A 15,867-nucleotide genomic window follows, 5' to 3' on the forward strand; every position below is an offset into this window, starting at 1 on the left:
CTCTCTCTCTCTCTCTCTCTCTCTCTCTCTCTCTCTCTCTCTCTCTCTCTCTCTCTCTCTCTCTCTCTCTCTCTCTCTCTCTCTCTCTCTCTCTCTCTCTAACCCACATGCGCACACACACACACACACACACACACACACTGGGAGTGAACAGTAGCAGTCTTGTCTCTTACTGACAGGAAAGAGATGAGGGCTGCGATCCATTTTAAATTCAAGCTACGTCTCAAGTCTTCTTCTCCCCTTCGTTCGAGTGTTTCCTTACTTTCCAGGGGCCAAAAGAAGAGTTGTGACGACAAACTGACCATTAACAGAAGGGTCTGTTAATCTAGAGCCATAGGCAGGATCCTGGAGGGTCGCTATGTTTGAAAAGGAAGCAATCACAACTCCTCGTGGACATCTGTCTTATAGCAGCATTACATCTCAGAGGCCTTTTCTTAATAGATTCTATTGATTTTTAAGTCATATATATATAAAATATCTCGCAACAGCCTCTTGAAGGAGGGTGGTTACACCCCACATCATGTGAAGGGCAATCAAAATACAATCAAGAAAAGAAGACAAGCCTGCACACTTACTCAATGCCACAAACGTTTAACAATCACCACCTTTAGACCCAGTGGTCTTCATCTGGTGATATCATTAAGTGAGTGTTGATTTTCTTGCTTCGTCCTCTTTTATGATAAATGAGGTCTGGGGCTCACTGCCTCTGTCTCCGTTTCTTAAAAAATGAAGTTACAGCAGTGAGATGTCTCTAATGATACATAAGTCTCTTAAAGAAATTCCTGAACTTTAAATTAGTTGATAAAATGATCTGTAATGAGTGAGTGGAAATATAAACAGAAGAAGAGTCTTTTAAAGGCAGAGGAGCAGGACTCTTAATAGGCAGGAGCTAGTATTAGTACTTCACAGTGGAAGCATTCATTCTCACAGCTGCATTTCTGGACACACAGGTTTGTGTGTGTGTGTGTGTGTGTGTGTGTGTGGGTGTGTGTGTGTGTGTGTGTGTTCGTGTTTGCATGAATGCATGTGTGCAAGCGAGTGTGTGTGTGTGTGTGTGTGTGTAGCTGAAATCTATGATTGCAATCACCTCCCCAGAATAAAAATGTAACAGCCAAACTGCATCTTCAGGGTGTGAAAGGCTTATTTCATATCTCAGCCTCGTAGTTAGGAATTTGAAACTATGCAAATTCTCTACACTGGATGTGACAGTGATGTTACCTCCCAGTGGCTATGCAGCACTGCATCTGGCTTCATGGGACTTTAGTAAAATCTAATCACTGTAATAATGAACAAAGTCCTCAGGGTTAGAAAATGTCCTGAAATGTATATGGTGTGTTGGGATAACTCCACCCGTTTGAATCCATTACTCCCCCTGGCTCTGTCGCCTCATTGCTGCCTTTAACAGACCAATTAAAAACCGAGACCAAAAACATCTTTGAATGCTTTCATGTGTATCCTTTCTGTTCAACTAATCTAATGTGCCTTCATTTGGTCAATCCCTTTTGCTGTAGATAAATCCCCTCATTTCCTGCGCCTTGGAGACGTGGAGGTCAACGCCGGACAAAACGCAACATTTCAGTGCATCGCTACAGGACGAGACACGACGAACAATAAACTCTGGCTGCAGGTACAGTTATACACCTACAGTACATGTAAACACACTAATAAAGCTCTACTGCAATGGGATTAACAAGAAACTAACACGAGACATCCGTTTTAAACAAAGTAAGCCTGATGGGGATTTGAGGGGGAAGAGGGAACAGTGGAGTGATGTATCCTGTGTCTTCACTACTGACATGACAAAATGCAGTGAAGTGCAAATGATATTCCTATACACAGTGGTCCTGTCTTTGTAAACAGTAAAGGGTACTTTTGAATAGACAGAGACATAACTAGAGGTGAGTAAAAAATGTTTTTAATATCTTACATATTAGATTATTTGTCTTTGTCGATGCACACCCGTAAGAGGATGTAGAAATTGACCACAGAGATCAAACATTGTACCTAATGTGCCATCCTCAGGACTGCCACATCCAATAATAAAGTGTCATCCACACACACACACACACACACACACAGGCGTCCTCACACACAGAACGACCCCGGGCCATACATCCTAGCAGCTAACATGATTAAGAGTTTAATAGCTGCTGATTTTATTATGGCTCTATTGTAGTCATGACCTTCAAACCTGCTGTCAGGGAGGCTGAGAGGAGTTGTGTGTGTGTGTGTGTGTGTGTGTGTGTGTGTGTGTGTGTGTGTGTGTGTGTGTGTGTGTGTGTGTGTGTGTGTGTGTGTGTGTGTGTGTGTGTGTGTGTGTGTGTGTGTGTGTGTGTGTGTGTGTGTGTGTGTGTGTGTGTGTGTGTGTGTGTGTGTGTGTGTGTGTGTGTGTGTGTGTGTGTGTGTGTGTGTGTGTGTGTGTGTGTGTGTGTGTGTGTGTGTGTGTGTGTGTGTGTGTGTGTGTGTGTGTGTGTGTGTGTGTGTGTGTGTGTGTGTGTGTGTGTGTGTGTGTGTGTGTGTGTGTGTGTGTAGGTGGCTGTGTGAGGTCCTGCGCTACCCTGTGACCTTGAGCAAGGCAGCTAACTGTCTAGCAGCCTTTGCAGCGCCTCATCGTTCTTTGTATTTCTCTGTGTTTTAGAGGAGAAATGGAGAAGACATCCCTGTGGCTCTGACCAAAAACATCAATCACAGACGGTTTGCCGCTTCCTTCCATCTCAAAGAAGTGACCAATCAGGATCAAGATCTGTACCGCTGTGTCACCCAATCAGAGCGAGGCTCTGGGGTGTCCAATTTTGCTGGTCTTATCGTGAGAGGTGAGTTGTTTTAATTTTTTTGAATCAACTTTTCAACTATTTTTTATGAACTATTTTTTTCAGCATGTTGACCCTTCACTTGGGTTGACCTTAAGCTAGTGTCACTGCACATAATACAATTAACGATGCCAACAGGCGCTCCCTAACATTTTATGGAATTCATTAAAACATGGCCCCCTTTTTTGTCAGCCAGAGGAAGACCACATTAGGCTACCCGTCTTTAGCTTTCATATGTCAAGTTAGCAGATTAATCAGCTGTAACTAGCTCACTATCTAAGCTAACCTAGTTACATGAGTTGGTAGAAAACTTCCCCTCTGGCTGACTTGTTAATGTTTCCTGCTGACATGTTTTAAAACAAAAGGTCTGTAAATGAGAATACAGATATAAACTTGATACAGGTTAGCATGCTAACAGACTGTAGCTAAGCCTACAAGTCGCTTACTGAATGTCAGGATTCCCACCAGCAGACTATCCAAGTAGTAGAGGTAAAAAGAAAGTGTGTGTGTGAAACTGTGTTTTTCTAGTGTAAAGTTTGAGCATTATTAGTATGATTAGGGAAAATGCATTAGTCTTTCTTCATGCTAACATCACACTGTTTAGATTCTTAGCCCATATGAGGAAAACCAAGACAGGTTTTGTTTTCCAATGAAGAGGAAAGGGCCACCACGTTAGCTTAAAATATCCTAGCATGCAGAAATAAACCTTTACAGATGAGCTAATGCTATTCAGACAAATAGCTTTGAACATTCTTGTATTGTCTGGCAGTAAGCGCTGCAGTACGCTAGTGTGGGAGCATGCTAACATTTGCAGCTAATGTAGGAGCAAATAAACAAACTGCGGATGAATCTACCTCTTAATTACTTAACACAAATAATAATACCCCACCCTCCATACTCTACACACCAGTTATCATTCTTTTTTTGAGGAGTTTGTGAAAGCTTGACTGAGCCGTTACAGGTTTGGCTTACCTTTATCAATTACAGTCCACAGAGGGGTTTATCATGTGGTCTGTTATAAAGCCGGTTTGAATATTTTGATGACCCTGTCTTCGTAATTTTCTTCACCCAATTATATTGTGTGTTACGAGTAACTTTATATTGTGTTTCACTTTTGGAGTGTCAAATGCTTTTTCCCTCCGTCTGAAAAATGTGAGTCACTAACAGAATATAGACTAATGAGAAGAGTGTGAGTGTATGCAGATGTGTGTATATGCAAGGCTAGTCTTTGTACTTGTGTGTGTGTGTGTGTGTGTGTGTGTGTGTGTGCAAATACTGTGTATGTGCTCACGTGGGTGTGAATCAGCTGCGTTAGTGTCTGTGTGCAGATGTGTTTCCTGAGAATGTGTGTGTGTGTGTGTGAGTGGCAACCGTGTGTGCTCTAGCTGTCATGTGCAGCTGACATGCGGTTAATAAGGTGTCACCAATGTGTGTTTGAGACGGGATGCTTTATTCATTCACATTCAATAGCTTACATATTCAATTCATCTCCCAGGGAGAGAGAGAGAGAGAGAAGGGCAGAGGGGAGTAAAGGGGAAAGAGATGCAGGAAGAATGATACGACAGTGACAGAGAGAAGAAGGGGGGGGGGGGGACTCAAGTGAGAGAAGTGGAAATGGTGAAGAAAAGTTAAATGTAAATAGTCTGCTCATTATCCCAGGAATATCCATATCAGAATCAGGAATATGTCTGAATATGTAAACAGCTGAGCACACAGTCATATTTATTATTCTGCATAAGAGATGGCAGAGGGGAAAGAAAATGAAAGAAATGAGAAATCAAAGCAGAGGGAGCATCATGAATATGAATATTGGCCTGTGTGTGGTGGCTCTGATAATGGAACTCTTACAGCGTTGGGGTTCACCCCTGTGTCGCCTGAGAAGACACCCCTGACACCGCTAAAGAGAGGGTTACAATCCCTGCAGGGAAGGAAAAGATTTGTTCTGTGGTCAAGTCTGAAGAGGTTTTAGAGTAGTACTTTTTCTCCGTAGGACCTTGCTGATCTAGTAAGAATACATAAGTGGCTAATGTTTATTTATCAAGAACATCTTTTTTTTGGAGCATAGGAAGGCAAAGAGAAGAGAGAGAGACGGGAATCCGCTCAGCTGGAGACATGTGTCTAAACATGAATTGGACCAATCTACATATATGTATTCAGGTTCAAGAGGACACACACATTGAGCGCTGCATGTTTCATAGCCAGGCATCAGCTTGAGAAGCAGCCACATCCACAGTCTCTGAAAAGATGCTTGTGGACCTCTGAGGGATATTGGTGATAATGAATATTGATCCAGAGTGGTTGATAGAAAGATATCACAATAAAAAATAAAAAAAGGCGAGGACTGTGTGCATGAACGTGGAAGGAGAGGAGCCTCATGTTTATTTATTAGAAATATCAGATGGGAGATGAGAGAAGCCAGAGTGAAATCAAAGGAGCAGGGAATATGTTTATTTCACGTCTTGAAAAGTATGCGTGTAGGAGATTTGAGGTTCCTGCTGGACATTGACGAACATGAATATGGACAGAATCAAGCTGCATAATTAATAGTTTTACGAATATTATACTTTTTAATGATTTTTTTTTGTGTGCGTGAAATTGAAAAGCAGGAAAGGAAATATGATGGCTGGTGGAAATATATATCTGTTAAGAATCTGCTGAACAGTAAAATCAAAAGTAAGAGTCATAGGGAAGTGGGAAATTATGACATGAATATATGAAAAAGGCGGCGGGAATAACCCAGGTTTCATGTGCAGAGCCTTAAAGTGGTCTGCTGGGTGTTGAGATTGCCTCTGTGCAGGTACGTTCAGGCCTAGTCTATTGATATTTACAACATGTAGATGACTGAGATGTGCCATTATCTTCTCCCTCTGTGTGTGCTGGATCTGTCAACATCAGAGGGAGGAAGCACGATTTGTAGAGACGAAGAAGTATCATGGGACTATAAAGGGGGTGACATGGGATTCCCAAATATTTCTTATACTTGTGTATTTTTCTCTCTTTCATTTGCAGATATATGACATTTCACTAGGGTTGGGACAGAATATTGATATGGCAATAAATCGTCTCCCTGACTCAAATATGGAATCATACAAATATTGAATTGCTTGTTCAAAATGTCTGTATTTTCATTTTTAAAAATAGCGCACTTTCAACAGATTTCCCCTGTAATTTGACTCACTTCATCTCTGCTTAAAGACTACTCACAGAGGTTTATGACTAAGGGTAACATGAATAGAATTGAATTGGCCAAAATAGATGCTGAAGTAGATAGTGTCGAACAGTGGTGAAAGGAAGTTAAAGGATGAAGCGTGATAAATGAACTCATCTTAAAGTTTACTGCGATGTATCATTATGTGATGGTTTTTTATGTTTATTATGGAAACTCTGTATCATGATATCATTATTGTGAGCTTCGTATCATATTGAATTTTATCGTATCGTGAGTGATTCCTTCCTCAACAATTCACTAATCTTTACTTTATAAATTAAACTGTTTCACAAAAGCCTTCAAATTGACAAAAGACATCTTTAAATTCCCCGTTTTTTGTTCAATATTAAAACATTAATTTGACAGAAAGTTTTAAAAACTACCGTTTGTGTTCATTTTAGAGGCTGGAAACAATACAAACAGAACAGTTGCTGATTTATCCGTTTATAAATTAGTCGATTAATTTACAAAATGTTTCATTCTCTAGTGTTTAATTCACAAAATCATTTTAGTTTGGCATGTAAATATTTAAATGTTAAAAAACAAATAACCTTTAAAATTTGATATATTATTAAACGTGTAAGGATACGTTTTTGTGCGGCTTGATCATTTTTACAATCAAATAATTTCAGTTGAGCTAATCTTCATTTTCAGTACAACTCCTTACATAAACTTAGTTTGAACATATTAAAGTGTTGTCATTTTACAAAGTAAGCCTTATTTACTGAATAATGAATATCCTCTTAAACCCAGCAAGGCCCTCTAACTATTTGATGAAGTGAGAAGTAAACACTTTAAAAGTGAGCTTTTCGAGTCGGCTTTTGTTTCTATACAGTTTTGTTCACATAGCAGGGAGCAGCACTTCCTGAACAAGTCCTGTGTCTGTGTCTGTGTCTGTGTGTGTGTGTGTGTGTGTGTGTGTGTGTGTGTGTGTGTGTGTGTGTGTGTGTGTGTGTGTGTGTGTGTGTGTGTGTGTGTGTGTGTGTGTGTGTGTGTGTGTGTGTGTGTGTGTGTACATGTGTGTGTGTACATGTGTGTGTGTGTGTGTGTGTGTGTGTGTGTGTGTGTACATGTGTGTGTGTGTGTGTGTGTGTGTGTGTGTGTGTGTGTGTGTGTGTGTCACTAGTGGTTTGGTCAGTGCCGAACTCTAATAAAGCCTTGCCCTCTGGTTCCTACGGTGACAGAGCGCATCATCACGCCAGCTCGCATCACACTCACACACACACTTAAATACACTCACAAACACACCATGCCAGCATGCATTACACACAACCCATGGCCTAAAAAGCTCCTGCAGTATTATTGTCACACACACAAGCACACCAACACACACGTTTATCAGACTTAAGAGGACAAGCAACTGACTTGGACTCATACAACTGTCTTAAAACCTGTAATAGTCCACTTCTATACTGTCACACACACACACACACACACACACACGCGCGCTCACGCACACATGCTCACACTAAGTGATGATGACAGGTGAAGCTGCAGGCGTTATGGAACTAAAGAAAACCAACTTACCACTGTTGGCTGTCAATACAACTGAAACACACACGTTTACACACTTGTACACTCACACACACACTCCTCTCTCGCACTCCCACTGAGGTCAAATGTCCTCCAGTGAGCTCCATGGTGATGTCAGCAGCGGTTTGTGAGAACTTAACTTTATTGACAAGGTTGCTGACTACGGACAACAAAGAAGAACATGCCTAGAGGGCGCCAGGCGCTAACAAAATGTCCTCTTTATTTCTGTTTTTCTTTATTTTTGTTTGTCTCTGTGTTGATGTCATAAATCTTAAATCTATCATTCCCACTACTACCAACGCCTCAGGAGATTTTTTGTATTATAATTTCTGCAAAGGAAGTGAGTGACAGTGAATGTTAAATGAATCACGCTGTCAGGGGGTCAGAAACGACACACCAGTTTGAAGTTTTTCCCCACATTTGTTTTGTTATTATCATTTACATTTGACCCAAAAACAGAGAAAAGCTGGAAGGGTTCACATGTGTGATTAATAATTAAACGGATGGTGACAACAAAACCCATCACAAAACAACACCATTGATGATTGTTGTTTTATTTGGGTCAGCTGTACAAATGACAAGTAATGGAACAGAAAATAAAGCAAAATCAAAAGCAGGAATTGGCTCCAGCGCTTGTTTTCTCTGGAGTCACATAATGACCCACTTACAATCCTCTCTGTTTCAATCTTTTAGAAATATAAAAGGTTTTAAAGTAACACAGTTATAAGTTAACACACAGGCTGCAAGCAAAAAAAACCTCCCATTTTCTATGCTCGCAAACACCTAGTGAGGGTTTCTTTATTTGTTTATTTTTTAATCATTTTGTTGTTTACTTTGTGTATTTGATGGCGTTGCAAGCTGACATCTTGTTGACGTTGTTGGTTTTCTGAAGTCACTTCAACATTCATTATCTGGATTCAACTCTGGCTGCATGTTTGTTTGCTGGTATGTGTGTGTGTGTGTGTGTGTGTGTGTGTGTGTGTGTGTGTGTGTGTGTGTGTGTGTCTGTGTTTGCACACATACACACTTGTGCTGTCAAACTACAGTGTTTCATCTGTTGCTAAAAAGACGCTTCCCAGCCTGCGCCTCTCTGACAGCCGCATTCAACACACACACACACACACACACACACACACACACACACAGAAGCAGAAATGCAGACACACACAAAAAGAAAAGGAGGTGACAGCACTGCAAAATATAACGATTAAAACTAAAACATGCACATACACACATACATGCACACATATATTTAGATAATGCTAACTTTGATGTGATATGAGGGAAGCTGGATTGCAAAAATCACTATCTTCATACTGATAGCTATACAGTCTGGCAGTGTGCTTGAAAATGTGTCTCAGAGAGATCAAATCTGTATGATTTACTGTGTGTATGTGTGTGTGTGTGTGTGTGTGTGTTTGTTGAGAGATGGTTTGTGATTAATTCATGTGTTGATCTGTGTGTGTGTTTATGTGTCAAGTAGATAAATCTTTGATGCAGCCTGTTATAAGGTTCGTGTGTGTTGGTGTGTGTTGTGCTTTCTGCTTGTCAATCACAGATGTTTGACAGTTAGCTCTGATCAGACTGACTGGCCCTGAACCGTCACACATCCATCACATTTCTGCACAAGTACACACACACACATACAGTATCTGTTTACTGAGAGCATCACGGCATGTAGTACACGGCTGAACTTGAAGACATATGTTGAACGAAAACAACAATGTGAGCAATCAATTTTTCCCTCACTAAAACTATAGAAAAGGAAGATATAGATAAAAAGAAGCATATTATTTAAAAATCATTTAGTTTACTTCACACTCAGATGCCAACTTGTGCCATAAAAAAAAACCTTGAACATGCTCAAAAAACCAAGTATACATGTTTATATTGCTGTTAGCAAGCAACTACTTACCTATGCTCCTTTTATAAACAGACTTTTAGATCCACTGTCTGTAAACGTCCTGCAATATGTCACCTCTAGGTGGGACCTGGTGAAATCAGTGTCACTTTGAAGTTTGAAAAGTCAAAATGAATAGTTTGTTTACAGATTAACGTAAAGGCTGCAGCAGGTGAAGAAAGTAGTTTGTTTGAGAAATGAACTTAAGCTCACACAAATCCAATGTTAGTTGTTTATGACTATAGTATGTTATTCCTTTTAGCCACCACCCGCTTCTGTCCTGCTGTGACCTTGTGTTGGTCTGTTTCATTCATCTTCTGAGTTTCTCTTTGAAACCGTCTTTTACGATCTTTGTTCATTGTGTTCTCTCCTCAGAGCCCCCTCACCCCATCGCCCCGCCCCAGCTGCTCGGCGTCGGCCCCACATACCTGCTGATTCAGCTGAATGCTAACTCCATATTTGGAGATGGACCTATAATCCTGAAGGAGGTATGTTCAGTGGGAGACATTGCATGTTTGCGTTTTGTTTTTTAAGCCATAACTTGTGAGTAACAACTTTGTATCAAACCACTATGTCAGGACATAAAACATAAACAATACTTAAATGTAAAATAGGCTTTGATTTGTCAACAGTAGCAAGAGATAACCAAAACACTTACAACAAAAACAGTCGTTTATCTTTTCACAGGTAATAAATAAAACTAGGTTGTACTCGACCTAGTTCAGATATAGTGTAGCAGATGTTCTGTCTTCATTGGAGTCATGTTTACGTAAATGTGAAGAATAAGCAAGAACTAAGAAGTAAGGGACAGTAATGCTTTGAGATTTTAAAAATGAGATCAAACATGTTTATTATTGATGGCCGCCTTTTCATATTAAAGTAAATACATTTTCCTGTATTTTTTTGGGGGGCCACTTTTTAGTGCAAATGGATGGGTAAAGAAATAAACCACTGTACATTGAAAATGACATTATTGTGACTTTATTGGGAGCAAAGTAAAAAGTTTCACATGCAGCTTGTTGGCTTATCTAAGCACACAGACTAAAAATAAAGGGGGAACAGCTGACTAAGTTTGTCCAACTGTTTCAAATCTGCCAAGCAGCACTTCAGTATTTATGATTTGATATTACGTTTATTCTGCACAAAAAGCAAACTATAAAAATGAAACATGTGCTTTTGTGAGGCTACGACCTTTAACCTGTGGTAATCATGATGACTCTGATTCAAATGTGTGATCAGGCCAAATGATCCAAACTATAATATGTTCATATCTGCTCCCCCCCCCCCCCTTTTAGGTTGAGTACCGAATGACATCAGGCAGCTGGACGGAGACTCACGCTGTAAACTCTCCAAACTATAAGTTATGGCATCTTGACCCGGACACAGAGTACGAGATCAGAGTACTGCTGACCAGACCAGGAGAGGGAGGAACGGGGAAACCTGGACCGCCACTCATAACAAGGACCAAATGTGCAGGTAGGACTTGGACATATATGTTTGATAGCAGTTCTATCTCCTGCTGTTTTTATTCTTATTACTGTAACTATAGAGACACATTATCTGTCTGATGATGAAGTTTATGTACCTTCATGAGTCTTCCAGTTTTGGTTTGTATCCACATGGGTTTCAGTTTAAATGAAAGTTTCCCCTTACATACTTTTATATTTAAGCTCTTTCCTCACTTTTAAACAATAATGAGTACCGTGACCATGAACTGTGTGTCAAACAGAAGAGGTAGGTAACTTGATTTCTGCTTGGTCTTCTTGTGCTCACAGCTTTTTTCTGCACGTCTGATTGTCTATCGATCCGTCCATCCACTGTTGTTCTTTTTGTCTTGGTCTCTATATTTCAGTTACCAGAGTGATGTTTATACTATGAGCAGGAGAGGAGAGGTGTAGCGAGGGAAAGGAATGGAGAATAAAGGTGGGGAGAGCCTGAGTCAGACTGTGGTTGCTCAGTGATCTGAGAGAAAGAGTGATTAAAATACTCACGGCCCTCTCCACCTTTCACACTTTTTTATCCTGCTTTTTATTTTCCTTTCTGCTTCTCCTCCTCTCTCTCATATCTTTTATTCCCCCATCTATAAAATCTCTCTTTCTGCTTCGTTCCCTGTCGCTGCCTCTCACCCCCTTTTTTTTCTTCTTCTTCTTCTCTCCCCCGGCCTCTTTCTCCCCATCTCTTTCTCTCTCTCCGCGGATCAATAGACGGAGGGCAGAAACACTGTCTGACATTTGTAGAAATAAACGACTGAAATATAAACACAGCTAGCCTGAGGGAGAGAGACGGAGCGAGCGAGAGAGGGCTGATATGAGAGAGAAAGAGACAGAAAGAAAAGCAGCGAGCTTGAATGAGAAACAGAATAAAGGAGCGATGGAGAGATGATGAAAAACAATAAGGCAGGAAAAAGAAAGAGGAGAGAAAAAGAAGCGAGCACAGAGGCGAGAGAATGATGAAACTGGAGAATGAAAATGAAAGAGAGATGAAAACTCATAACCACAGGGCCTGACTGATGTCTTGCAACCTGTGTGTGTGTATATGTGTAAAGGGATCTGTGTGTGTGTTTTTTGCCTACGTGTGTTTATTGACAGAGAGGAAGTCATAGACTTGTTCGTGCAACTCATGTATTGAACAGTTTCCTGTTTGACAGGAAAAGGAAATTAATCTTCTGCTCCTCGCTAACACTGGAGCAGAATCCAGTTAAAGACAATAACTCATTGTAATCCACATAATGCCTCCATATCAGACCAAAGCAGGGAAATATGGTTATGAATTTAGAGAATTACATCAAATCATTCTGTTTATCGGAGCCATTTCTGTCGACTGACTCGAAAGTAGTCCGACTATTATGAGTGATGATCAGAGGGGAGACATCTGAGATTAGCTTTGAGGGAAATTCTACTGAAATTAATTTCTTACAACAGCAATGCAGCATAATGTCAGAATAAAGAAAATCTTCTTACATGTTAATATTTCAAATATTGTTTAGTGTTTGTCCTTTTGGACAACACAGGACATCTAAGCCCTCTGCTGATCTTATCTTGTGAAAGTACCGTGTTGTCTTTGAACAGTCAAATAAAAGACTTATCACACATCCTTGCCCTGAAAACAAGTAAATAAAGCCCGATTTAACAATCATCTCATCTGACACCTTCCAGGTGAGAGCAGGTTCAGACATTAGGAATAACTATGAAGACATTTTGAGCAATCAATCACTCTAATCTGTATAGCGCCACACATGCAGAGCCAGCTTAGACTCTTAGTTATATTACTTACAGAGACCAAACAGAAATCCACCATGAGCATGACCCTCCGCTTCCCAACACAAGTCCCTACATTCTGAGCTTCTGCCGCACGCCCATAATAAGAAAGAAACTTCATTCCTTGTTTGGATTCTGACTTTTTCTTGGTTTCATCATGGATAAGGAACCAGATACATTGTTCAAAGATACACCCATTCATTCAATATTAAAGTTTCCCCCCTGAGAACAAACCTGAGAGCTGAGAGGCCTCTGCAGGCTTCTTCATGTTTCTTCATCTTTCTTGACTTAAAGAGCATCTGTATAACAATCTTTTCCCACTTGAGCACCATGCGAGCATGAGCTGACTTCCCGTTGTCTCCTGGTACATTTTAATGGGATAATATCTTCCAAATGTAATTGGATCAAATGGTTCAATTTCTGACCATAAAAAAAGAATCAGTTGGGGGAGTTTGTGAGACTTGTAAAATGTGTCCTTTTTTTTTTTTTTACCGTCGCTCGTTTTCATCAACTGTGTACAGTAAACGTGTATTTCTAGGCAGCTTGTGTCTCATGAAGCTGCAAGAGGTTACAATAAAGAGAGTGACAACTAGCAACAATTATATCAGAGTATGGCACTTTTCCTGGGTTTGGCCTGAAGTTGGTTACTTCCTGGAGTCTTTCTCGATTGTCTATTGACAAAAAAAAAAAACCTGCCAAGAGCTATGCCAGCAGATACATCACATAATGTATGTCAGCACAATTTAGACTTTTGCACCCAGGTAAATAAAAACACAGAGATACGATGTGTTAGTGACTAAGCTTTAGTAATCAATCAATCAATCAATCTTTATTTGGATACCACCAATTCATAACAAGTGTTGTCTCGAGACGCTTTACAAAAAGCAGGTAAATGACCTGACTCACTGCTATATTACAAAAACACAGCTTTCACCCATCATTAGCAACATTAAGCAGAATTACAGTGGCGAGAAAAAACTTCCTTTTAAGAGGCATCTTGGGCAAATCCTGTTCTCATGACGAAACAGCCATCGACCGAAACTGTGCCGGTTTTTGAAAGATGGGATAGGAGGAGATGGGATAAGATGCAGTAATGGTACATTTATTTTATTACCTCTTTGCAGATCAATACTAGATGTGTAAAAACAGTTAGACTTATTGGTGTAAAGGTAGTTTTATAGAATTTCACTTTGAGTCCCATACTACACATTTTGGACGCTATTCCTTATACTAGCTTATATTTTAAATAACTCCACCTAATATACATAAACACATCATTACTGGGATATTCTTTCTGGCTTTATTATTATTTTTGTAGAAATATATCTTCCCTGTCTTTTTTTGTTTGTTTCTCAGTGTGACAAAGGTCATTCAAACACACATACCTGGAGATAGACGTGTGTGTGTGTGTTTATTGAGGAAGAGAACAGAGACAGACACGTGGTAGAAATGTTATTTAAATGGTAATGATTCCTTTGCTTTTTCTGTTTGGTTAGGTTTGACTGATCCCACCACCCGTAGTTTACTGAATATTTAGTTGGATGCAAAGTAATGAAAACATGTGCGCGCACTCACAGAGGGAAATGTGTGACAAACACACACACCAGGCATAAACCCAAGCATGCCTCTGCACAGAACACAGTTTAATTAAAAACCAATAAAGTTAATAAGATACAGAGCAGGAATCACACGCAGAGCAATTGATATGATAACAAGGAGGATTTCATCTCCACCCCTCTCTTCTTTTCTCCTGTCATCTCTTCTTCTGCACTTTAAAAATAAATTCTATTACTTCTCTTTTCTCATTTTCCCTTGGTCTCTCCCCCCTTCTCCCACTCTTTTCAGTTCTTCTTCTGTGGTGATTTATTGCTCTTGTCTGAAGGGTAAAAATGATAAACTTGAACTGAAGAGTTACTGAGTGTGTGTGTGTGTTGTGTGCACATGTATGTGTGTGACAGAAGAAAGTGATGAAGTAGCCTTTAATCCAAATCCAGAATTTTCTGCAGAAAACCTCTTGGTCATGGCAGGTTAGACACACACACACAATGTCGCACGCACATGCACACACACACACACACACACACACACACACACACACACACACATAGTTCAGAGAGTCATAGTATTTCTCATATGTTGCACAAAGTCAGCAGCACTTGGATTAATGGAAGAATGGAATCCACAAAACGCACATTTTTAGACACACAGCAGATATGTTGTAGAAATCCCACACAATATATCGCATGTAGTTCTTTATACATGTGATAACGCACACAGAATATACACACACATGCACACACAGTCAGCAGTGCGACGCTTTAAGGGTCAGACCCTTGAAATAGCAGCCAAAAGATTAACAGACATATAACTGCCCAGTGTGTTTATAAGAGTCAGAATGTGTTCGTGTGTGTTTGTGCATTTTGTCCTTTATGGTAGATGTTTGTCATACTCAGGATGACTAATATGCGAGGGGCAGGTTTATCGATTAAGGAGAAAAGAACCTTAAACTGTATTGTGTTTTGTTAAGAAATGTTGCTGAGGTTTGAAACATTAATCTCAAAGATGAAAGGTGACGGCCTCTCTGAAGGAAATCTAGTCCTTGATTTAAAAAAAAAAAAAAAAAAAAAAAAGACCACAATTATTGACATGAACTTAATTGAGCTGTTGAAGATCAAAGGAAGGGAAGTAGATTTAATGTACAAAGTAGATTTTCAACAGTATAGTGTGCTTTATGTTTAATTGCCAAACTAAAGGTTAAATCAAAATAAATTGCACACTGTTACAAGTATAATGACCACAGCTGATGGGCCTCAGCATTTGGATTAACAGCTGACATAAGCAAGGGCTTACTATTCACTATACTAACAGGGGGGGCCATGCACTTTTGTCTGCTGTTGAAAAGTTACAGTGACATGGCCGACTGCGGCATTAGGGGATGCCAAATGTTCAAACATAAAGAATCTGGCAATCTGTGTCATTCAACTGCATCCTAATGGATCAACAACTGACATAGAGGACAGCCTAGACTCCAGAAGGATCCACATCAGGCCATAATTGAGCTAAAACAAGAAAACCCATTAGCGACCTTCAGACAACAGTGAATGTTTGCATTTAAATACTGTCTTACATACAGTACCGTTATCACTGTTGAACCATAAC

The 15,867-nt window shown here is 40.0% G+C and overlaps 1 protein-coding gene across 1 annotated transcript in view; it reads left to right on the forward strand.

Moving 5' to 3' along the window:
• Positions 1-15,867, forward strand: part of ptprk (protein tyrosine phosphatase receptor type K) — a 114,657-nt gene that overhangs the window by 61,081 nt on the left and 37,709 nt on the right. Inside the window, exons 8-11 of the mRNA XM_061051774.1 lie at positions 1,512-1,627; positions 2,639-2,813; positions 9,827-9,939; positions 10,747-10,927. Of these exons, the coding sequence (XP_060907757.1) occupies positions 1,512-1,627; positions 2,639-2,813; positions 9,827-9,939; positions 10,747-10,927 (585 nt within the window). The remainder of the gene's footprint in view (positions 1-1,511; positions 1,628-2,638; positions 2,814-9,826; positions 9,940-10,746; positions 10,928-15,867) is intronic.

The sequence above is a fragment of the Labrus mixtus genome, chromosome 12 (assembly GCF_963584025.1).
Source record: "Labrus mixtus chromosome 12, fLabMix1.1, whole genome shotgun sequence".
Classification (NCBI taxonomy): domain Eukaryota; kingdom Metazoa; phylum Chordata; class Actinopteri; order Labriformes; family Labridae; genus Labrus; species Labrus mixtus.